The sequence below is a fragment of the Tiliqua scincoides genome, chromosome 14, assembly GCF_035046505.1.
Source record: "Tiliqua scincoides isolate rTilSci1 chromosome 14, rTilSci1.hap2, whole genome shotgun sequence".
NCBI lineage: Eukaryota > Metazoa > Chordata > Lepidosauria > Squamata > Scincidae > Tiliqua > Tiliqua scincoides.
In genome coordinates, this window is record NC_089834.1 from 4,311,360 (window position 1) to 4,337,243 (window position 25,884).

The window sequence follows — 25,884 nt, forward strand, 5'->3', positions numbered from 1 at the left end:
AGACATTAGGAAAAGTGCTGTATGAACAAGGAAGGGGCCATACTCTGCAAACTAAACACAAGTAATTGTTGTTAACGTTAACACAAGTCAGGCCTCACAGCTGATCATCTTTTCCAAATTTTCTGCAGTGGCACAGAGAAAATCCCCTTGATCTGCAAGGCAAGGCACTGCTGAACACTTGCTGCTTGCATTAGGGCTACAATCCTATACATTGCATAGGGTGGCAGGTTTTTCATAAGGATTCCATGGCTCCCCTGGTTGGTTTCCACGGCTCCCCAGGGAGCCACGGCTCACAATTTGGGAACCACTGGGTTACTGCTTTGCTTCAGGCAAGTGGGAATGGAGAGGTGGAGATGCTGGCAATCTGCATCTGCAGGAGAGCTGATTGCTCAGGAAAAGGTTTGAGGTTTTACAAACATTTCCTAGCCTCTGTGAGCACTTGAATCATCCATTCACAGAAGTGAGCAGGCAGTTGACCATCTTGCTAGTCTTCCTGATCTTCTGGCTCAGTGCAGGATCCAGAGAACCCATGTGATGACTGAGGAATACAATCATTCACACCCACACAAAACCCAGTTGGAAGTCTGCATTCACTGGAAATCACCAAGTCACTAGACTAGTGGTTCCCAAACTGATGGGGAAGCACTTGTCCCTGCCCCTTTAAGGGGCTGGGAGGGGGAAGGCAGCAGGCAATCACCAGGATTGTGCTGCTAGTGGGGATGGGAGGGTTTTTTTTCAACTTGCCTGCAGCCAGCGCTGCAGTCCTGGGAAGTTTATTTCCATTTATAGAATCAGATGTCTGGATTTCCAAGCACAAGTCTCAGCTGCAATTTGAAACACACTTGCTTGGGTGCAAGGCCTGTTGAGCATAATGGGACTAGCTTCTGAGTAGATGTGCACAGGACTCCACGGCAAGGCATGCAAATGGATAGATGTAGAAGTATCAGCCTCAGAGCTAAGGAGAGGCACAGCAAAGCTTTAGACCAGGTGTGCACAAACCCTGGCCCAGGGGCCACTTGCAGCCCTCATGGACTCCCAATCTGGCCCATGGGGAGCCCCCAGTCTCCAATGAGCCTCTGGCCCTCCGGAGACCTGCTGGAGCGCATGCTGGCCCAGTGCAATGGCTCTCAGCATGAGGGAGACTGTTCAACTTTTTGCATGAGCTGGGAGAGAGTGGTCCCTCCACTGCTTGCTATTTCACGTCTGTGATGTGGCAGTGGCAGTGATGGAAAGGCTGACCTTGCTTTGTGCAAGGCCTTTTATAGACCTTGAACTATTGCAAGACCTTAAATCATTCATATAAGTTCCATCTCTACTATATTCATTTATGTAAATTTATTCAAATTTGAAATGTAAATTAATTTTTTTTCCCAGCCCCCAACACAGTGTCAGAGATATGATGAGGCCCTTTGGGTCCTCTCACTTAAGGCCTTCCATCTTCCCCAGTGAGGTTGTTCCCCATGGCTCTGACCCAGCTTTGAGCCATTGACGCGAAGCCTTACCAGCCTGTGTTGAATTCCACATGAGCGTCAAAAAATCCAACCACAGGTGACGTGGCGGCTTTCCATCCTTGAATTCTGGCACGGATCAGCCCTTCCCGTTTGTTATTGCGAACTATTTTCACCATCCCTGGGTATCTCTTATGGACGTATTGATCCAAATTAAACTTCAACTCGACTGTGAAACAAAAAAGAGGGAGATTTGACTGACATTGTATGAATCCTACAGTGTCAAGGACATCTCATTCACTCAAATGTTAATATTTTCTTATGGACAGTGAATCATTTTATCCCCCCTATGTCACGATCACTTATGCACCTTCTTTCTCTCCATTTTTTTCCCCACCCCACTTGCATTACATTGACTACATTCAGTTCTATTACTGTTCTATTTGCAGCTGTGGGTGACCCAAACTGTGGGTTGTGACTCGATTTCTGGTGGGTCACAGGCTCGTTGACACTGCAGCCTAAAATGGAGGGTGACCTGGAAGTCACACATATTTTCTGCACCATGCTGCAGTTGCCATAGTGTGTATCACACTGTGCTGGAGCAGCTCACAGTTTGGGAACCCTGGTGCATCAGAACATACTGTTTGGAACAGGGCATGGTGCAGAAAACATGCGGAGGTGTGTGTGCAACTCAGACACGACTCTCAGGTTGTCTGCCATTTTAGTTTGCAGTCTCCTGAGCTTGGCAGACTCCAGATCCACGGCTGACCATGAAAGTAAGTAGATTAGGAACCCCTGATTTAGTGCATCCCCAAAGCAAGCAATTCTATTCAACCTGAATAGGTATGATGATTAAAAACTAGTTATACTAGAACAGCAATTTTCATCCACTGGCCATGGTGTGCCACAAATGCTTCGCAGGTGTGCTGTGCAAATTTAGGGGAGAGCCATATTTATTAGTAGGGCTGTTGGGGGATTAGTAGGACCTGCCAGCAGAGCAATGTGCCTTGTCAAATGTCAATAAATCTATTATGTGCCTTGACAATTTTAGTGTCATGTCAGTGTGCAGTGAGATGAAATGGGTTGAAAATTGCTGTACTAGATCATGACATCATGTGCTTCCTGCACATGCCATTGCAGGAAGCACCTCATTTCCCAGTGCTCAAATCATGAAGCCGACTAAGGAAAATCCTGGAATGTATTTTAACTCAGATCCATAATAAAGATTTCCTTAATATATTGAATCTCTTATATTCGTTTGCTTTTCCATACCAAACAAATGCATGCCATCCCCATTCAAGATCAGGTCCCTCCAGTTTAAGTATTCTTTGATCTTCTAATATAACCCACTCTTTAATCCTTAGTAGCGCCGTGGATTTATAGTATAAAAACCAATCAGGAAGCCCCCTGCCTCCTCTTAGTTTCACATCTTGCAAGACCTTCATTTTAATTCTTGGTTTCTTTCCCTGCCAGATAAATTTCGAGATAATTTGATTAATTTTTTTAAATATATCTTGCTTCAAAATTACAGGGATTGTATGGATAAGAAAGTTTATTTTAGGCAAAACATTCATTTTCACTGCAGCAACTCTTCCCATCAACTAAAGTTTCAGTTCTTTCCATTTTGTTAAATCTCTTTTTATTTCTTCAATCAATTTCAGATAATTATCTTTCACTAATGTGCTTGTTTTCTTCATTAATTGAATCCCTAAATATTTAATTTTTCTTCTTCTTTGAAGTCTGTTAATTCCACTAATTCCCATATTTTCTTTATTTGCATATTCTTTGTTAAAATTTTTGTTTTCTTGACATTTATTTTCAGTCCTGTCACTTCAGTATATCCTCGCAACACAGCTAACAAATTTTTGGCAGATTCTAATGGTTCTTCTACAATCGCCATAAGGTCATCCACAAATGCCTGGATTTTAAATTCTTCACCTCTTATTTTTAATCCTTTAATCTCTTCTGTCTTTCTCACTTGATTCAAAAGTATTTCCATAATCACTATAAATAGTGATGGAGAAAGTGGACATCCATGTCTCGTTCCTTTTTCAATTTTTATGTCCTCTGAAAGTTCTCCATTTATTCTAATTCTAGCAGTTTGATTCTTATATATAGCTTTAATCATAGCAATAAACGAAGTTCCTGCATCCATCATTTCAAATTGCAAAAACATCAAATTTCAGTTCACATTATCAAATGCTTTTTGAAAATCTATAAAAAACAGATGTATACTAAAAATTCCCCGATGGGTGGCGCCGCTAGAACCATGTACCCGGCCGAATTTATTAGAGACAACAAAAATGCTTACATATGAAAGTTTATTGAAGAAAGATGGGCAATTAAAGACAAAAGAAGAACTGTTAAGACAGGGTGTGGAGATGGATTGGTGGACTCGCTTGCAACTTGATTCAAAATTTGAGAAAGATAAGCAAGAAGGATTCTATTCAGAACAGACGCCATTTGATAGAATAATCTTAGAAACAAAAGAAAAATATATATCAAAAGAATGTATATGTTCCTTTTGGATTTTGAGATGCATGAAGAAACAATAAAAGAATGTATGATAAAATGGGTGCAAAATATAGGCCATAATATTACATTAGAACAATGGGAACAGATTTGGAAATATAATATAAAATTAACTAGAGCAACAAATTTTAAAGAAAATGTATATAAAATGTTTTATAGATGACACCAGTAAAACTGGTAAAAATGAATCAGAACATATTAAAAAATTGTTGGAAGTGTAAATGTGAAGAAGGGATGTTTTATCATATGTGGTAGACATGTAAAAAAATGCAAGCATATTGGAAAATGGTAAGGAATCTAATACAAGAGATTGTTGGATTTACGATAGCGCTGAAACCAGAGTTATTTTTGCTTAATATTACCTTAGATATTATAGATAAAGAAAATGATGTGTATTTAGTTATTATGATATTAACTGCTGCAAGGATTTTATATGCTAGATACTGGAAAGATATTAAAATTCCAATGAAAGATGAATTAATAATGAATGTGGCGGAAATGGATAGACTTTCAGAGATTTTGGATCAACAGTGCAGACCGACACAGATAGAGCAATGGAGACCATTCTATGCTTAGTTGAAAATGAAGTTGTAGATGTATAAGACAGGGCATTTAGATGAATATATTGTATACATGATATGATATAACAGGATATGATATGTTAGATAAATGATATTAAGAGGCTAAACTAGAAGAGGAACAAGATTAGAAGATATGTATTGATTGATTAGCTATATTGATATATGATTGCCTGCACCCTCCAATGGTGTGTTTTTGTGTTGTTGAACTGCAAGCTACTTCTGTATTACTGGTTTAGTTTGGTTCAGGCTCTACATGCTACTAGGCCTAAAACTGTACATATTCACGACAGTTGTGTACTGAGTTTGTATTTGTTATGTGTTTGTTTATATTTGTTTTTATTTTGGAAAATAATTTTTTTTAAAAGAAAAAAAAAGGAAGATCCTGGAATGAAAGCAACAAGCTCCACATTTTGGCCATATGACCCTTCTCAGAATTTCTCTGGGGAAGCCATAAACTTTAACCCATTAAGGCACCCTTGCAATTTAATAAGGTCCTCGCAATTTCACATTCAACATTTTGGTGCCTGCTTGAAGGCAACATGAAAGCCAAGTGACCTTAAAATGCTTTACATGATCTACTCTGGCACAATAGGATTGCAGTTGCATTGGCTACCGGGGCATTTCTGGGTGCTGGCCGTTAGGCTTAAAGCTCTACACAGCTACCTGAAGAACCACCTTCTCACCATTTAAGGAATATCTTGGAAGCTCTTTTATACATTCCGCAGCTTTGTGAAGCAAGATAGGTGACAGCACGGAAAAGGGCCTTCTCGACAGTGGCTCCCAGGATATGGAATTTCCTGCCCTAGAATCTTCCTGTCAGCCAGTGTTTTCTCAGAGGCCAAAGACATGGCCCACAGGTGTTTTCTGAGTTTTCTTACATATGCACTTGGGGTTTTTTTTAAAGTGCTGTAGGTGTTTTGTAGTGATTGGTTGTTTTTGCCTTCAGTCTAGTGAGACTTGCCTTCAGTCTAGAGAGAAAGGCAGGGCAGAGTTTTCATCATAAAGACGACTTGCCCGTCATCTACCCACAGGGAATAAAGCCAAGACAGAACCAGCCATCAGATACACCTGAAAACATTTTCAATTCACAGCTTTCCCTCATTATGAGCCCCAACACACATGTACTAAGGAACAGAAACATATAAACGAGCAAGGTGCTACGAGTGCTCACCATTGTCGCTGTTATCATCCACCAGAATAATCTCCTTGAGCAAGTGGGATGGGGTGTGATTCACAACACTGTGTACGGAGCGCAAGATGACAGACAAAGCTTCGTTAACAAAAATAAAGACCACCGAGATCTGGGGCAGGTCATCGTGATAGGACATCTGTTTGCACCTGGAGAGAACAAAGCAAGAACTCAGAGCTGCTGTGCACTTCAAGGAAAAGACGTCTGGGTTTCCCTTCCTTTTCCCCACAGACACAGATGCAACCAATTTTGAAGGTCAGGATATATGTAGAACCCCTCTGAGAAGTTTCACTTGTTTAACTCATTTGGATTATATTCTTAGTAGATATTCATCCTAAATGGCGCTTGGTCTCAGTTTCATTTGGTTGGTGCCACTCCTAGTTCTGTGTGCTAGAACAGCGGTTTGAGCACCAGGACCCACTTTTTAGAATGACAATCTGTCAAGACCCACCGGAAGTGATGTCATTATCTTGCATGTTATATCATGGTTGGAACGATCATCATCACGCAGGACATTTTTTAACACCTCACACTACAAAATCAGATCAATCAAACAACCAAGTAAATTCTCATCCCTTTCCCTTTGAAGGCTAGGAGCCTCCAAGGTGGATCTAGTCCAACCACAGCGGTCCACCAGATACATATGGAAGTACTGTACAAGCAGCACATGAAGGTAGCAGCCCACCCCAGGTCTATCTGCCACTCTTGCCACGGTTATTTGAAGATACTCTGCCCTTTTACATGGAGGTTCTACACAATTACACAGCTATTCACCACTGACAGACACAAGTATGGCGTATAGATGCATCTAAAGAGGATTTCCAGGTAGACCCAGGAGAAGTTCACCCATAAGAACATAAGAACATAAGAACAGCCCCACTGGATCAGGCCATAGGCCCATCTAGTCCAGCTTCCTGTATCTCACAGCGGCCCACCAAATGCCCCAGGGAGCACACCAGATAACAAGAAACCTCATCCTGGTGCCCTCCCTTGCATCTGGCATTCTGACATAGCACATTTCTAAAATCAGGAGGTTGCGCATACACATCATGGCTTGTACCCCATAATGGATTTTTCCTCCAGAAACATTTGCATACCCATGCAGGTATGTCACCTTTTTATCCCCCTCACTCACTTACCTAAGGCCAATTCCCATGTGCAGTTTTGTCACCTGAAGAGCAAAATATCAGGCCCTGCCAGGCCAGCATCCATTACAGCAGGGGCCTCCAAATCGTGGCCTACAGGCCAGATCTGACATGTAGAAAAAGCCATCCTGGTGTGGCACTTTCCATTCCGCACTGCAGTCACTGATCATCCCAAAGCCTTGCACTAGGCAGCAGCCACTTCCAAAGCCTGTTGCCTCGCGTGCCTCTGCGCCCCAATTTCCCAGGGGCCACAACTTGCCTAGTAAAAGTCTCTGGGGTGATCAGGCAAGAAGGAAGGTGGCTGCAGGATGGAACGGAAAGTGCTGCACCCAGACAGCTTCTTCTGCATGCAGCAGGCCGCAGTTTGGAGACTGCTGCCCTACAGTACCCTCAAAGCTCCTTAGCAAAAAGCATCACATCCATCTCCCTGGGGCTTCTGACAGGGACACCAGAGACGCAAGGACATGCACTCAGAGATGGCATAGCCTCACCTGTCATGCTCCAAGGAAAACAGCTTCAGCCTGCCCTGTGATCATGCGCGCGCTCCATCCACTTTGAGGGATTCTGCCACCATAGGGGAGACTGAGCTCTTGATGCCACAGCTCTAGTCACTCCAGGTATAGTAACAGGCATGTGCTTGTTACTATACAGGGAGAGACTAGACCTGTGGCAGGAAGTGTGGCTGCACAGTGGCTGCAGCTTCCAGGTAGCCCCCACAATGCCTTGCTATTCACTGCACATCACTGCTGAGACAGGCACCACTACAAACTCAGGCCATCCCAAACACCAGTCCTGCCTGCCTGCCATGCTGCAGCTCAGAATGAAAATAAAATCCCAACTCTCTCTCTCTCTCTCTCTCTCTCTTTCACATAGAAATTAATGTTAAAAATAACCAACATCCTCTCACAGGCAAATCCTGTGCCCAATTATCATAGTAATTACGAGGTCTGTTCTCTAAAATACAGCTAATGATACCCCAGGAAATGACATTCCCTGCTCCTGTCAGAGTCGGTGACCTCCCAGCTCATGTTTTCAACATAATGATTATTCTTTTTTAGCCATTAGCAATTTACCTATGGGGGTGGAGCTGGAGGTCACGGACTGCTGGATAACCCCTGACAACCTGTGCAGAAAGACCTCCTAGACATACAGGCATAAGAACATAAGTACATAAGAAAAGCTCGGCTGGATCAAGCCAAAACCCCATTTAGTCCAGCCTCCTGTATCTCACAGTGGCCCACCAGATGCCCCAGGGAGCACCCTAGTGAGATCTCATCCCTTCTTTCCTTGCCTCCTTGTTCTCAAAAGCTCTGAGAACTGGCTGTGGAAATCTGTGTCCTGAGTGCAAGAATTTAGGCCCTGCTTCGTGAGTCCATTTGTTAAAAAAAAATACATATAAAAGATAAAAATAAAAACAAAAAACACACACATTTAAAAAAAATGCCACAGGACTATCAGAGCTGGGGATGGTTCCAATCAATAGCTACACAGTTTTCTTAAAGTCCAAATCTTCCCGCCTTTGGGGCTGGTTCACACATGCTTGCATATTGCTTGCTCTCTGGATGCATGGTTAAGCTCATCTGGGCTTGTCTCCCTCCACTTCCCATGCTCTGCCATGCACAGAGCAATGCTTATACATGACAAGAAAGGTGGCAGAATCCCAGGGCCATCACATGGCATGCACCATTTCAGGCAATTGGTAGGGAGTGCCGTATTGCACCCCCCTCAAGCTATACACTAGCACAGTGTGGGGTGGAACCCACTTGGTGTGGGTCCCAACCCACCCAATTTCTAGTGTGTCCCACAGAGCCTCCAATGAAAAGAAGGGTGATGGAAAGATCGGGTAACTGCTGTAGAAATTTGCCAATAGGGCAAGAAATTTTTGCCAAAAAATCAAGCTTAGATCATCACCTCGCCTTATCTCCAAGGTCACCTGAGCAGGGCAGGGCTTTTCATCAAGGCTCTTCAAGCAACTTCTGCAGGCAAAGCTGCAAAAGCAACTCAGAGACCATTAGAGGGCTGTCAGTCTCCAAGGCAACTCCTCCATGGCAAAGCTTCGGCCAAAGTTCACCTTTTATTCTCCTGCTAAAGGCTTCCTTTTCAATCAAGCAAGTCTCCTTCCATTTTGCAAATGCTGCTGCATTTGCAATACTGCAAAAAATACTTTGCAGAAGTCTTTTTCTTAAACACCAGGATGTCATCCTCATTTCCATTTGAAACAAAGTCACAGGCTACAATTCAGTGCACCGTGACTTAAGAACACCCATGGAAACAACAGGTCTGCTTATGAGTAAACAGGGTTGCAACTATGCGCTTCTGCTCTTGCTCACAGTAATTCCTTGCTGCTTGTCTCTCTGCTGTGAACTGAGTTGCCCACTCCCAGTTATGTGTTAGAAGTTGGATGTCATATCTAGAGCCTCTGGCTTAACACACCAGGCACCATAAAGAAGGTTCTGATTCATGGTTCTTCAGCAGTGGTTCCCAACCTTTTTTCACTTGCATACCACTTGGCTGCTTATCCCCTGGGGCACTTATCCCCAGGGCACTTATCCCCTGGGGGCTAGGGATAAGAATAGGCCCTCAGTTTGGCTGTACTTGTCGTAAGAGGCGACTAAACAGCCACTGGGTAGATGGGACTCGTCAGCCTGGGAAGGCAGCTCATCTGAGAAGGAAAACTCTGATCCCAAACCTCCACTGCCTTGTGGCTACATCCAGTTATGGAAAAGGCTTCAGGAGTCAACCTTGAGGCAAAATCCGGAGCCGGAGTCCCTGAGGCAGTTCATGGCTGAACACAGTCACGTTCTGGCAACTCCTCTGGAACCAACCGTATTGGCCTCTGCCTTTCCACTGGACCATTTCAGTGACGTGGAGAGGGGGGATTTGCTGCATGGGATTTGCCTATCCTCCATACCTACTTTACCCAGGCTTCGCGCACTGGAGAGGGCACTCTGTTCCAGAACCACCATTCAGAGCGTGACACCATAGTCTTCTGAGACTGAAGGATGCCAACAACAACCACTTGGCAGCCCATTCCATAAACGGTACCCCTCATATTAGCTGAATGTTTGTAATTAATATGAATAATATAAGCCCTCATTTCCTCTGTATGAAAACCCAGACCTCCTGTATTCATCACAGTATTTTCTCTTTGAAGAAGTGAAGACTTGGCCTTTGCACTGTTTTGCACCTGAAGGGTCCTGAGAAATTCTTGGTGATTGATCACTTTCCATATTATGTTCCAGCTTTTTTACTGTGCTGGTTTTCAATCACTGATTCATATATGAATTGATGACCAAAAACTAGCTATTGGTGGGGCTTTCACAGCTACCTCCCTTCCTGCCTTGCTGGCCCTGCAAGGCATTCTGGAGCACGACCTGCCTTTTTCTGCCATTATTCAATTCTTTTTCAAGTACCCCCTGCTGAGTGCCCCTGGGGGTACATGTATCCTGCCTAAGGCAGGGGGTTGGAAGTCCCTTCCAACTCTATAATTCTATGATTCTATCCCAGGTTGGCAACCACTGTTCTACTGGTATGTTGTTTACAGTGCACTCATTCTGATTGTGTTTACAAAAAGGTTGTGAAGACCAGAATTCAAAAAGTTAAAGAATAAAAATGAATCTTATGATCTTTTACAATATTTTTAATAAGTTAGGGCACAATCCTAACCCCTTATGTCAGTGCTTTCCAGCACTGGCACAGAGGTGCCAATGGGACGTGTGCTGCATCCTGCAGTTGGGTGTCACTCATGGAGGTCTCCCCAAAGTAAGGGAATGTTTGTTCCCTTACCTCAGAGCTGCATTGCCCTTATGTCAGTACTGGAAAGCACAGGCATAAGGGGTTAGGATTGCACCCTTAGAGACTGTACAGTTCTTAGGTAATAATTACTAGTAGGTTATTTTTCTGGATCTGGCCTCGAGTAAAAATCAGACAAAACTACAGTCAGACACCCCCCTAAGTTTAAAACCCCCCCGACTTATCTGAGCATCACAGAATTATTTTAAGCTCAAGACCTGCCCTCAACTTATCTGTGAGACTGACTTATAGATGGGTGTCTGTGGTGATTTCTGCAAGCCCAGAGGTTATTCAAAAATCAGAGAGCTGCTATCTGCCCTATAAACAGCTGAGCTTCTGCAGCTTGCAAGATATCTGATAATTGCCCTGCAAGTAGCTGAGCTCCTACAGTTTGCAAGCTTGTGTAAACTTATGGAGATAAATGTTTGAGCGCCTTTTCTGGTGTGTTTTTTTCCAACTCCCTTGATGACAAGAAGTGGGGGCAGGTGAAGGCAGGGTCACATAACTAAGCCTCTCAAGCCTTGGGGTCATTAATTAGGGCTGACTCAGTACGAGAAATAGATCGAATTTTTTGCAGACAAATATTGCTTGTAAACAAAATAAAATTATCTAAATATTAAAAATATATTTCTAGATCCCCTTTTTTTAAAGTCTTATAAAGCTAGGTGGGTCCTGATAGAGTGTGATTTTAAAAAGTGGGTCCTGGTGCTGAACAGTTTGGTAACCACTGCTCTAGCACGATAGGAAGCATATAGTAGAATCATTATAGATCTATCTCCTCTAGTGCTGCACCTCCCAATCAGTGGCTCCAATGTCCCCCTTCCAAAAACTGCCTAAACCAGGAGCAGCCACTGGCTTGTCATGGGAAAAATTTCTCTTTAAAGAATGAATAACAATTTGCAACAAGCATCAAAAATCCTGGACACCAGAGCCATTGATATTCAAACCTTCCAGTGAATTGTAGCAGCCAACACCAAAGCAGTGCTGTCACTCAATGGATGATCAGAGGAAAGGGAGGATTTGCCCCTCAGTCTATCTTCCCCTGATTCCCTCCACAAATATCTGCTTGCATTGAGACTGAATTTCAAATCGAGACATTAATACTCCGGGTATGGAAACAGATTAGGCAATATGCTTGGAGATTTCTGACAGCTTTCCCCTCCAGAAAGAAAGGCAAAGAGAATTAAAGAAACCTCATACATCTTTAAAGAATTTAATACTAGAGACAGGGATTTTTTTTTTTTTTTTTTTTTGCCCTAATCCAGAGCTTTAGCTCTTGCTTTACCGTTACAGATGTATAGCAACTGTGGGGGGATAAAAAGCATTTTTTACTTAAGGCTGGGCAGAAAGCTCTTTTTGGGTGAGTGTTGGCTGAATTGGGTAGGGGTGAACTGACTGGTGGTCATACCTCTTCCATATTACTTGGGCAGCCCAATCCTAACTTGTACTGGAACAGGCAGGCCAAGTGGCATGCACTGTATCCAGCACAAAGTAGGTGCCAGCTGGAGGGCAACTCAGGGTAAGGGGATCTTTTCCCTCTTACCCCATATTATGCCCAGCCACCCCATTGGGCTACTTGGATCTGCGCCAGCTATTTGCTGGTGCAAATCTGAGCAGCCAGTGAAAGGCTGCAGGGCCCAGGAGGATCTGGTCTGCACTGTCATGGCTGATTCCAAACCCCTCCCAGGCCTCTCAGTCTGCCCTCCCACACCCAAAGCAGCCCTCCCCACCTCTGCTCCACCTTCCTGCTACCCTCTCCCACGCCCACACCAGCCTGCCTCAGCCAGCACAATCTGGATTCAGGGCCAGCAGGCTGGTGCAAGACCTTACATCAGCCTAGCCGGCTCTCAAACAAGTGCAAATGTGCTTTATGGCACGTTCATGACACTCCTGGGCTGGCACAGGGGACCTGTGTTGACTGAGTGCACTGTGTGGATTGCGCTCTTAGGGTCACGTCATGTGGCTGGTTACCCACCAACAGCGGTCTTTCATATCCAGACCAGGCCTCTAACAAGCAACTCAAAGGGTCATTCAGCCTGTGCGCAACCCTCTGCTCAAAGGTGAGAACTATTGCAAGAGAACTTTTCTGCAGCAAGTGGAGAGAGTGGCTTAAACCTAGTCTGGATGATACACTCCTCTCATGTGAGTTTAAGGTAAGTGGCAAGTTCAGTTTTTGTTTATGGGGTCAGGCTCTCCCATTCTGTCTCAACACACAAGTTCTTATTCATGTGGCATTTGTCACACTGACAGCAAGTTCACGTGGGATATTTCCACCAGAGGGAATGCTAGAATGACTGATCTTGTGGAGACTAGCTACCATTGTCTCCATGGTCCTCCCATGCTGCTCCAGCATCCTTCCATCACACCTGCCACTCAGGCAAACCCACCATTTTGAACAGGGGCAGAGAGTTTCTTCCTAGAAGTAGATCCAGTGGGTACAAACCACAAGAGAGGAGATTGTAGCTGGAATCAGGAAGAGTTTATTCATCAGGAAGAAATTCTTGACGGTCAGGGTGGTTTGGCAGTGGAACAGATGGCCAAGGGAGGTGGTGGATTCCCCCTCACTGTAGAGGCAGTGAGGGGGTCTGCTGCAGATGCTTTAGGATAGGGGTCTGTGAGCCAGATGTGGCCCATGAAAGCTCTTTATCTGGCCGTCAGGCTCTCCCAGCACCACCATCAGAGCTCCTGAGCTATGCTGAGTTGTCACTGCTGAAAAGGCAGCCCAAACAAAAATTGGGCTCTACAACATCCTGAAAATATAATAAAGATTTGCGTAATTTTCTGTATCATTTCCAGCAGCCCCAGCCACGTGCCCTGGGCAAAGGTCCAAAATGGCGCCCCATAGCCTGTCCCCACACCTGCACAAAAATCTCCCTCCCCCCTCCCCACTCACTTGAGGCTCATGGAGCCTGTGTTGGGGAAGCCTCTCAGAGCAGGGGGTACAAAGTTTCTTTTGGGCCCCTTCTCTTTTTTATTTATTTATTTAACTATAATAAACAAAATACATAAACAAATACATAAACAATATTCTAATGGTGTTGCAAGTGCGAAGCCAAAAAATTCCTAATAGTTATATTTTAGATACATAAAGTCCAAACATTAACAAATGGTAGTCTATACCACTATCTAATCCTTCAAAACCAATCTTCAAATCCATAATACATCAAATCATTGTCTTCTCTCTGTTTCAAAAAATCAATAATTGGTTTCCAATTTTTCAAGAAGTTTTTTGTTGAGTTCTCCTTAAGTAAAGTCGTGAGTTTGTCCATCTCTGCAAAGTTCATAAGTTTTGTCCACCATTCTTCTATCGAGGGTATGTTTATAGTCTTCCAATTTTGAGCATAAAGTATTCTGGCAGCGCTTATCATATACAAAAATAAAACTTCATTTTTTCTTTCCACATATTCATCTGTCATACCTAATAAAAATACTTCTGGCTTCAACTGTATATTTGTTTTTAAGATCAACTGTATCTGTGCATGAATTTGTAACCAATATTTTTTTACTTTTGAACACGTCCACCACATGTGGTAAAAGGTTCCTTCTTGTTTCTTACATTTCCAACAACTATTGGACATACTTTCATACATTTTGGCTAATTTACTTGGTGTCACATACCATCGATAAATCATCTTATATATATTTTCCTTAATGTTAACATTCAGAGTAAATTTTATCTGTTTTATCCATAGTTTCTCCCATCTGTCCATTGAGAGTTCATGGCCCACATTTTTCGCCCACTGGATCATGCATTTTTTGACCTGTTCATGTTCTGTTTCAAATTTCAAAAGCAATTTATATATTTTAGATATTACTTGCTCATCTGATCTTAGTTGTTTCTCCAATATTGACTCTCCCTCTTCAAAGCCACATAATTTTTTATCAGTTTTAAATCTTTCTAATAATTGTAAATACATAAACCATTGGCAGTCAAAACCCTCTGCAATCAATTCATCTCTAGACTTCAACATACATTGACCATGGTTAAATTTCAATATATTCTTATACAATAACCATTTGTCTCTTTGTACTATTCCCAAACCAAAATGTGCTTCTTGTGGTGAGGTTGAGAGTGGAATTTTGTTATAAAACCTTTTCTTATAACGATTCCATATCTTCCACAGTGCATGTCTAACATAATGATTCTTAAATTCCATATTCACTTTCAACTTATCATACCAAAGATATCCATGCCAACCAAATCTTAAATCATATCCTTCTAACTTCAACAATTTTTTATTTTGCAGCAATATCCATTCTTTAAGCTTTTGGGCACCTTCTCAAAGGTGGAGGGGGCAATGGGGGCAGGCAGAACAAGGGGGGAAATAGGGCAGGGGGATGGTACTGACAGCCAGAATAGTCTTTGGAGCCCAGGTCTACCAGGCTTCTTGATGTGGAGCCCAGGTCTACCTGACGATGCGGCATTGGCAGCTAGATAAAGCAATATGGAAAATCAAACTCCCATGTCTCTCTAAAACCTTTGAAATATAGAAAATCCATTGCAGAAAATTAGCATCTTCATATTTGGGCTCACCCTAGAATGGGCAGTGTCCCTTGCACCAAAATGAACTTCCCAGCAACTGCAGTCTTTTAGCTGTGCCCCTGATCTCCTATAAACTCCTTCATAGTAAGCGGATCTGCAAGTCAAAGAGCTACTGTAGTGGGCCAGTCTCCTCCCAGATTTGACACTATGTTAAGGAGGGTCATGGATGCATTCCTGGGCCAGGTGTGTATGGCTTCCAGCAGCAGTTGCCACTGCATGCCCACGGTTGTGCCCCCAGTATCATGGCAGGCAGCGAGTTCGGGTGAGATAGGAGATCCCAGGTAAGATCCCAGGAACTTTTGGGGGCCCCTCCTTTGACTCCTGCGCCACTTTCTGACCCTGGGCCCAGGTTCAAATTACACCTTTTACCCCCCCTCTCCTAGGCCCTGTCTCAGAGGTTCCCCGATGTTATAAAATGTGCTTCCAGAAAACCGGAAGTGCAGTTTTCGACCCCGTTGGGAACCTTCCATGGGGTCCTAGAGGCTCATGCCTGGGGCATTTGCTCCATTGAACCTAATGGGAGGTTCACAGTTGATCATTTCTGTCTCTTATGTCATTTGCAGCTAATTTCCTAAGTGTGAACAAATGCTTCTTTTTGGTCATGATCCACTTAATGACATCAGTTCCAGACCTCAGCAGGTTCATGAATGCTATTTCAGCCCACCGCGTGAAACATGTTTGATACCCCTGAGTCTAGGAATATTTCCTGCAACAGGTAGGGAGATGGACTAGACTAGATGTCCTTGTGGCTCCCTTCCAACTCTGATTCAAGCAATAAGGTCTGCCATCTTCCAGAAAACAAAAGACATCAGCCAAACCTCTCACACAAACATGATGCATTTTTCAGACTGAAGGAGCTGCCTCTGTTTTGCTCCCACTAAGTGGGCTTTGAAGGGGAGGGTCTGCTTGCACACCTCAGTGAGTTCCCCTGCAAAACTTAGTGCTTTGCACACCCTCTAGCTACACCACTGTCTGTATCCTCTTCCTACAAAAGGAGCCAAACCTGACACGCAATGTACAAAGTCAAGGTTCAGATATTCAACCACAGACCCAAAGATGAGCCCTTCGGCTGCCAAGTCATGAGCAAAACTTCTGTCTTTGTTTTATGTTTCCCAATCAACCTAATTAGAATTTGTTCTTGCTCCTGGGGAAATGTTAATGGTGGCATTCTGTGCTCTTTCCCCCCACTGAGTAACGAACATCTAACCCCATCTCACAAGAGGGAAAACAAACTATTGTGATGAGGTAAGAGAAGCACTTGGAGGAGGAGAGGAAGGCATGGAATACCAATGGGAGACACAGCACCTTATGAGCTGCAGATGGCAAGAGGAATGCTACCTTCTCTTCACTACTTGCCTATTTGGGGGAGTCAGTGAGAGCAGTGGCGTCACTAGGGTTTGCGTCACCTGGTGCGGGATGCCAGTGCATCACCCCTCCATGCAACACCCCAGGTGGGGCAACACCCCAGGTGGTGGGGGTGGTGATATACCATCACTCTGCCCCCACTGGTTTTTTGGCTGTACCTTTTGATAGAACAAAGATAGAACACATTGTGCATGAAATGACGCATTAATTGATATATAACATGATGATATTATTCCTCCAAACTGTGATTTTAGTGATTTTGGTCACTAGTGATGTCACACACACACACACACACACACCCCAGGGTGTCAATTTACTAACACCTTATTGCAGCAGTTCTCAAACTTTTAGCACTGGGACCCACTTTTTAGAATGACAATCTGTCCAAGAACCACCAGAAGTGATGTCATGCTGGAAGTGACATCATCAGGCAAATTAAAATAAATAAGTATAAATAATTAAAGTAAAACAAATAATTAAATAAGCAGAAGCCAGCCCTGGTCCACCAAGTGAATTTCCTCTGTAGCCTGCCTGCAATAACACCCCCCTCCAAAACCAGAAAGGTTTTCAGCCCTACCCCGTGCCCAGTTCAATTTAAGAACTTCTGTTTAAACCAGATCACTGTCAGGATCCACTTGGCTTTGCAAGTCTCAAAAAGGTTCACCTTATCAGCTGAAGCCTCTTTTGATCCTTTTTAGTGGGGGGAGGGGAGGCTGCCTTCTGGAGCACTTGTTTAGCTCCAGGTGCATAGGATCAGGATCACTCTGGTAGCCTTGCACTCTCCTTCACCTGATCTTCCACACTGGCCAAGGCACGTTTGCTTATTCATGAGTACACGTGACCCTGAGGCATAGTTTCGCTTTCCATAGGGCTCAATACATTCATTGGCATGGAGGGAGGGACTTCCTTCTCAGGTGTTTTTGGGGGCTGCATTCATTGGATCAGGACCATTCTGGTGTCTTTGGATTCCCCTCAGCCTGCCCTTTCCAAAGGACTAGGGCAAGTTTTCCTACTCACGAGTAAACGCGCGATACAGCTCACTTTCACTTTCTATAGAGATCCAAGCATTTTTTGTTCTCCAGTCCTTTGGCCATAACTTTTGATAGAAAGGAGATATTTCATTCTGGTTTTTTGCATTGCCTTCCACTCAAAATTCCACATCCAACAGTATATAATATGATGGGGTTACTCCTAACCACCGCGATTTTAGCAAGTCACACCCCCAGTGCGCATCACCCTCCCTGCGCACGTCACCCAGTGCGGATCACACACCCCACACCCCCCTAGCGATGCCACTGAGTGAGAGCATGTGACCCTAGGGAGCAAACCTATGGGGGTGGCCGCTCCATCCACTGCCACTCACTTCTTTCAAAGCAAAAAAAGCTGGTGGCCTGGCTGCTCTGAGCAACTACAGCCACTTGGAGTGTTCAGGAAGTAATTGTGGGATTACTTCTAGGTCAGGGGGTGGCAGGGCCTCTGAGAGGAATTTTATCAGGGGACACAAAGTTTCTTTTGGGCCCAAAGAGGGAGAGGGTGAAACAGAGTGGGGGGTGGCAATGGGGGAGGGGTGGACAGAATGGGGGCAAAACAGGCAGGGGGAAAGTGGCAACAGCCAGAATAGTTTTTGGAACTCAGGTCTATCAGGCTTCCCAATGCAGGGCTCAGGTCTGCCTGCCTGCTAGATACAGTAGTACGGAAAACATACGGTGTTGGCAGCTAGGTACAGTAATAAGGAAAAAAAAAATTCCGTATTAGACACTCCTAAGTCTCTCTAAAAATTTTCAAATATAGAAAATCATTACAAGAGATGAGTATCATTGTATTTAGGCTCACACTAGAATGGGAAGTGTCCTGTGTACACCAAAACTGGCGTCTGCAGTAGCTGCAGTCCTTCAGCTGTGTCACTGAGCTCCTCTACACTCCTTCATGGTTAGCAGATCCACAAGCCAAAGCTTCTGTAGCAGATGTTTCCTCCCAGATGTGACACTGTTAAAGAATATATGCATTCCTGGGCCTGGTGTGTATGGCTCCTGGCAGTAGTGGCTACCATGTGCCCACAGTAATGCCCCCAGCAACCCACCTGGGCAGTGAGTCTGGGTGAGATTAGAAAATGGAAGATCCCAGGAAATTTCTGGGCCCCCTCCTTTGGCTCCTGGAACCCCTTTCTGACCTGGACCCAGGTACAAATTACCCCTTTTACCCCCCTCTCCTAGGCTCTGGATGGTGGCACGTCAGGGGATGACCTTGAGGTGGCACAAGCCCCAGCACCACTGCTGCTGTCCCAATTCCAAAGGGATTCCAAAGGATTCCAAAGGAATTGGGACAGCAAGCAGGAACGTTAGCCACCAAAACAAGAGGAGTCAAGGTAAGCTCCGGGGCAGGCTTGGAGGAAGGCAGGCATCATCTCCCTTTCGATACATCTGATTTCTCCCTTTATCAGGGTACATCAGCATTTCTCATACTGTGGGTCGGGACCATGGCCCGATTCCTGGTGGGTTCCACAGAGCCAGGATGGAAAGATCAGATAACTCATTGCCCCAAGCCCTGAAGCTATTCCAAAATCAGAGAGCCGCTAACTGCCCTATAAGGAGTTGAGCTCCTTCAGTTTGCAAGTTTTTGTAAAGTTCATGTTTCAGCATCCTTTTTCTGATCTGTTTTTTTTCCTAAGTCCATCAACGACAGGCAGTAAGGGCAGGTGAAGGCTGGGTCACAGAACTAAGCCCTCAAGCCTTGAGGCTGCCTCATTACAAGAAATGGATCGAGTTTTTTGCAAATAGATAAATTATTACTTGTAAAAAATAAAAAAAAATATTTCTTTCTAGATCACCCTTTTAAAAGTCTGATTAAGCCAGGTGTGTCCTGATAGAGCGTGATTTTAAAAAGTAAGTCCAAGCGCTAAAACATTTGAGAACCACTGGGGTATATTATGGTCAAGCATTTAAGGTACTTAAGGGCACAATCCTAACCTGCGCTGCAGCAGGCAGGCCAGCGGATCTGTGCTGCATCCAGTGCAAGTTTGGGACCAGAATCAGCGCAACCTGAGGCAAGGGAAAAATTCTCCCCTTACCCTCTGTCGCGCTGCACTGGCCCCAATGGGTCCACTCAGATCTTTGCCACCTGCCACTCAGGGCAGGTGGCACAAATCCGTGTAGATCGGAGCAGCCAGAGGCCGCTCCGCACCACTCGGGAACGGGGTCAGGATCCTGCGTAATCGCCGGATCCTGGCTCCGCCTCCCGTTCCCCATCTGCCCCCAGAATTCTTGTTTTTCCCACCCAGGGCTGCTAGTGAAAGAATTTTTGCCAGTGAGTGTCTCTGGATTTTTCTCCCAGGAGAAGCTCAACTCCTTCTAGTGCAAAGTCCAAATGTCACACCAGAGATTGTCTCTTGTACTTGTAATTATACTACTGATTCTCCACTCAAGGGGGCATTTCCTCTGTGCAACTCGTTCTCTCAATGTATCAGAGCAGATCTAAACAGGCTGTGGGCCAGTGTTTCTCAAACTGTGGGTGGGTCACCCACTAGGTGGGTCATGAGCCAATTTCAAGTGGGTCCCCATTCATTTCAATGTGGATTTTATTTTTAATCTATTAGACTTGATGCTACCATAGTATGCAACTGCATTTGGGAAAACGTTACAGATCTGTACTTTGAAAAGGCTATAGTGTTTATACATTTAACAATGATAGTCAATGGGGATTACTCCCGGGTAAGTGTGGATAGGATGGCAGCCTTTGGGATGTTTGAGGAATTTTTTTCCTCAATAGAGCAGCAACCGATTAGGAGGGTTAGGAGGGTTCTTCTTTATTTTAAATAAATACATGTTTAAACTTATAAACTTTTAATTTATTTGACTGATTTGATTTTGTTGTATGGGGGATGCTAAAAATTTTTCCTGTTTGATGATGTCACTTCCAGGTTAATGACATCACTTCCGATGGGTCCCAGCAGATTGTCATTCTAAAAAGTAGGTCCCAGTGCTAAAAAGTTTGAGAACCTTTGAGAACCTTTGAGAAAAGTTTGAGGCTATGTCATTCACAAGTGATGGAGAAGGTGCAACCTATTTAGTAATTTTGGTGGTGGACCATGACATTCTCCAAGAATTCTGGGGTGGGGTGGGCGCTTCCCACCAGCAGGCATCTTTTGAATATGACTTGGCATTCTTTGGGGGCAACAATGGGCTACTCTGCCCCCCCCCATCCAGAGTCCCAGTAGAATGATGCTACATCATAAGAGATGGGGCTGGTGTAGTGACGAGACAGAGTTCATGTGCTGCTTGACAACATGAAACACCTCTTTCCTTTCCTCCAGCCAACAGGGAGAGTGGTGTGCGGCTGCAGGAATTATGAGTGAAAATGAAATGAAATCAGTTGGTATAGAACAAGCAGAGTGACCCCCCCCCCCCCCCAGTGACTGCAAAGGCAGTCCTTTATTACCAGGCTTTGCAAAAAAAAAAAAAAATCAGAGATCTGGCAACAATTTGCTACCAGTTTCTGGAAAGCTTGGGTGAAGAACGAACATACCAGTTTTGAGTCCAGTCTCTCTCTCACTCACACACACAAGTCTGACCCTGACAGAAGTAAACAAAGGAAGTGGACCACAAAGACCAAGTGCTACATTCCTCTGGTTTTCGCTTGCTCAGCCAATGTTACAGCGTTAAGAAATAAATATTTTAGATACCTTGATGTTCAAGAGCGATGCATAATTTACTTAGCAGGTAGCTCCCTCTTGAGAAGTGAAATGGTTTGAGCAAAGTCGAGACCTACAGGAAAGGCACCACAAAGCTCATCACAAAGGGTAAATTCAGTGGCATTTCCCCAGGTTCCACGCTGCCAGGAGGTTCCACTGCAATTCAGAATGCCCATCAGAGAAAAACAGAAGTCCCTCTTTAAAGGCTCTGGTGGGCATTCTGAGTCGGGGGGGGGGGGTAATTTCAGACTTTGTCCCAGGAGCCACAGCAGCTAGCTTTGCCACTGGGCACATCCATCCACTTAGAATTTTCATGTAGCACACATTCAATGTACTAATCATTCAGTGTACCAAAGCTTGCTCAGCCAAGTTTGTGGAGGAAGCTCGTAACTATACCAAACCAATTCTGAGTCAAATCCACCCGCCACCATTTCTCTTCCAAATAGAAGGCCTCATGAAAGACATTGTCTTATTTCTTTTTGTAAGATTAACAGCCTCAGTCGACCTCTTAAACAGCTCACTCGTCCATTTTTACAGCTCCGCACCCTTAAGTAGTGCACCCTAACTGCACTTGCTTGTAAATTCAAAGCCAATTGGAGCTACAGGATAGAATCACAGATGCTGTCATACATGCAGGCATCTTAAAGCTCATATAGGGAGTCATTTCCTAGCTGATAATTACAGTATGCACTTAAGACAACATTTGCATTTCAAATTCCGTCTGTTACCTGAGAAAATTAAGAAGTCATTCTCTGGCCATTAGTGTTTGGTTATTGCCTTCATAAAGTGTAGAATCTAAAATGGATTCCTGGCACAATCCAGAGGCGCCCTTGGGTGGATGCCATCCAGCACTTTTGCACCAACCTAGATAGGCCATGTGCACCAGCCTTCCCACGCTGATGCGGGACCTGGGGATGGGTGAGTTACATCGGCCGAGCTCGGTCAGCTCACGGGTCTAGGGTGAGCATGGGGACGCAGGGAGGAGGTGAGGTGTTTCAGGACAGGGGGAGGGCAGAAGGGCCAGCTGAGTCAGGCCAGTGTGGGGGTCAGGAGCATGGGGAGGGCTGGTAGGAAGTGTTTTGGGGTGGGGGGAAGTGGACGGGGGGTGGGCCCATGGATCTGGCACTTGTGCCAGATCCTATCCCCAATCCTGGGCAGTCCAGAGCAGTTCTGGGCTGTTCAGATCTGCGCCACACCTTTAGGTGGAGCAGTTCTGAGTAGCCCCATTGGGGCTGCTATGGCTTTACCCAGAGTAAGGGGAAGTGATTCCCCTTGTCCCAGGCTGCTTTTGGCCTCAACCCCATACTGGATATGGGGCAGGCCAGCCAGCCTCTTCGTGCCAGCACGGATTAGGATGGGCTGCCTGTTTCACTTCTTATAGGGTTTCCACACATTTTCCTTCCTGTATCAGCTTGTCGGTTTCATGACCCACACCTGTTTCATGTAGTTGCCTGCAGTGGGTCAGTTAAACCCAGTTACTATTCCTATTATACCTATCCCTACAATCCCTAAACTGGTGAGAGGCACACTCATATATGACTGGACAAACCAGTATCGTTCCCAAAACATTCAGAGATAAGTGGGGTTAGGGGAGAGCAGGATGACAACTGCATCCCAAACAGTTGCTGAGAGAGGACAAACAAAGAACCCTGGAAGGAACTCTTCGTTCCTCATTTGTTCTCTACTCTGGGTCTTTGTTCTCTATTCTGGGGTGCTTGGCGGGCCACTGAATCATCACCCTCAGGCATACCTCCATGAATTCCAGCATGGTTCTGGAGCCTTCTACACCTGGGTGGACCAAGTTTTGCAAGATCGGGTACAGGGCATCCCAGATTGGGGCTCAGTGGAAGAGCACCTGCTTTATATTAAGGAGCTCAGGACAATCCCTGACATCTGTCGATCGGGCTGGGAAAGACCCCTGCCTGGAACTCTAGACAGGCAGATGGTCAGTATAGACAAGACTGAGCCCACTGCTATATCTGGAAGCTTTGAAATTAGATATGGAGGTGTCTACAATAATATAAACTTTGCAACATACAATCACTCTAGCTCAGTGGTTCTCAAACTATAGGGTCAGGACCCACTGTTGGGTCACAACCTGATTTTTGGTGGGTCGCCAAAGGGTGATCAGGATCAGATAAATAATTGCCTTAAGCCTTGAGGCTATTCAAAAATCAGATTCTGTAGCTGCTAATTATCCCTCAAAAAGCTCAGTTCCTGCAGTTTACAAACATAGGTAAATGTCTGATGAACCTAAGTGGGTCCTGATTGAGTGTTGTTTTAAAAAGTGGGTCCCAGTGCTAAAAGGTTTTTCAACCACTACTCTAGCTATTCAGGTAGGAAACACTTGAAAAGACGAGGTATTGAAACATGAGATTCCTCCTCCCCTAATTATGGAGAACAAGAAAAACTTAACAGAAATTGAAGGCATCTGCATGAATTTTAGATGGGCCACAAACACATCTGCCCAGACACTATGAGGAAAAGGCTCTATTGATCTGATACAGGAGGGGCGATCTGATATTACCTTTAAAAAATAAGTGCACCAGCACAAGCATTCACAGGCACATAAGCAAAGGAAGAAGAGCCAGAGGAGTGGGTGGGTAGAGCATGGTCCTTGAATGATTAAAGGAACTATTTTGATGGAGAAAATGGGCAGAGGAATCTAGCCTAATAGGGATGTACTTATCAAAAAATTACAGTAGGGATAGAAATGGGATTCATGACTAGCCACATCCTATTACTTCACTCATCCTTTGATGTGGCACAGCAGAGCATAACAACAACATGACAGTTTGCAAATGTACAGCTCTCTCTTTGGAACGGAGAGGTGGCAGACATCAGGGGTAGTCTCAGGAAACCAAAGGGACATGAGCTATAAAATGCCAGCTACTGCAGTGAACACCAAAGACATGCATAGCTTTGTGGGGGGGGGGGAGAGATTAACGTGGCTGCTCTTGCCACTGCAGCACTGAAAGTGCTGGCAAGAAGGAGGGGATAACTTTACAGACTCTGTGTGGTGTGGGTACCTACGGCGCCTGCCACAGGTGTCCAGGGCAGCTCTGGGCTTTTCGGATCTGCACCACCCCTTTAGGTGGAGCAGATCTGAGTAGCCCCATTGGGGCTGCTGTGGAAGCCCATGAAGCTGGACTGCTAGTATTCGCCATGGGGTACTGTGTGCCAACCCAGTTGGAGATCATCTTTTGCTCTTCTTCATTTACTGCCACACTGCAACTGTCTCCCCCACAAGGAACAAGTGCCAGACTGCACATCTATAGATGTCATTATCTGTTCAGCTTCATCCACAAGCATGGCACTTGACAAAGTGTGGAAAGTGTCCCTGTCCTTACAATCTAGATCAGGGGTGCGCAAACCCTGGCCCTGGGGCCACTTGTGGCCCTCGAGGCCTCTCAGTGCGGCCCTCAGGGAGCCCCCAGTCTCCAATGAGCCTCTGGCCCTCCGGAGATCTGTTGGAGCCCGCACTGGCCCGACACAGCTGCTCTCAGCATGAGAGCGACTGTTAGACCACTCACCTGAGCTGTGGGATGAGGGCTCCCTCCACTGCTTGCTCCATCACATCTGTGATGCAGTAGCGGCAGCAAATGAAAGGCCAGCCTTGCTTTGTGCAAGGCCTTTTATAGGCCTTGAGCTATTGCAAGACCTTCATTCATTCATAGAAGTTCATCTTTAATATGTTCATCTTTAATATATTCATTTATGTAAACTTATGTAAATTTATTTAAATTTTAAATGTAAATTAATTCTTTTTTTCCCCGGCCCACTGTGTCAGAGAGACAATGTGGCCCTCCTGCCAAAAACTTTGGACACCCCTGGTCTAGATATTGGCACAAGAGAAGAGATATTGATATCTCCATCAAATTTGCCTCTTCCAAACATCAATCCTGCTGATTTTCCTATATGGATCAAAAACATGGACTCTGCTCAAGTCAGACATGAACAAGCTCCAGGACTTCCAATGCCTGAGACAGATCCTGGATGTCTCTCTTTGTGATCACCATCGTAACAAGACAATTTGGATAAGGTGTGACCCTCAACCATCAGTCGAAGAGCAATCAAAAAACACAGACTGCAATGGTTTGGCCACGTCTGCAGAAGGGACACTAATCGGCTCCACCAAAGAAAACAGCACCAAAGAAAATGTGGCTCAAACACATTGAGGAAGATCTAAGGAACCAGAGATGGACCATCAGTGAAGGCGAGATATAGCACCAATAATTGCCAAGGGAGGGTGTGTGTCTTGAATGACACACAGATCCCAGCAGCACCTACTGAGAGGATGACCTGCTCCCCAAGTGCCAGCTAAGGTCTGAAGAAGAAGATAAGGGGAGAGAGACAGAGGTGGGGTGAACAGGAGTCCATATGCAATTAGTGATTTGGGAGGTGGACTTAGACCTGGAAGATCCAGGTTCGAATCCTGCCTCAACCATGAAGCTTCCTGGTGACTTTCAGAAAACCAGAGGAATGTAGCACTTGGTCTTTGTGGTCCACTTCCTTTGTTTACTTCTGTCAGGGTCAGACTTGTGTGTGTGTGTGTGTGTGTGGAGTGGATGGTGGGTGGTGGGCGTTCCCAGGGATGGATGG

General features: G+C 44.9%; 1 protein-coding gene across 1 annotated transcript in view; it reads right to left on the minus strand.

The window, feature by feature from the left end:
- The window catches only part of GALNT9 (polypeptide N-acetylgalactosaminyltransferase 9), a 190,156-nt gene that overhangs the window by 102,724 nt on the left and 61,548 nt on the right, over nt 1–25,884 (minus strand). Inside the window, exons 3-4 of the mRNA XM_066609862.1 lie at nt 5,733–5,899; nt 1,503–1,677 (exon numbers count right to left, since the gene is read on the minus strand). Of these exons, the coding sequence (XP_066465959.1) occupies nt 1,503–1,677; nt 5,733–5,899 (342 nt within the window). The remainder of the gene's footprint in view (nt 1–1,502; nt 1,678–5,732; nt 5,900–25,884) is intronic.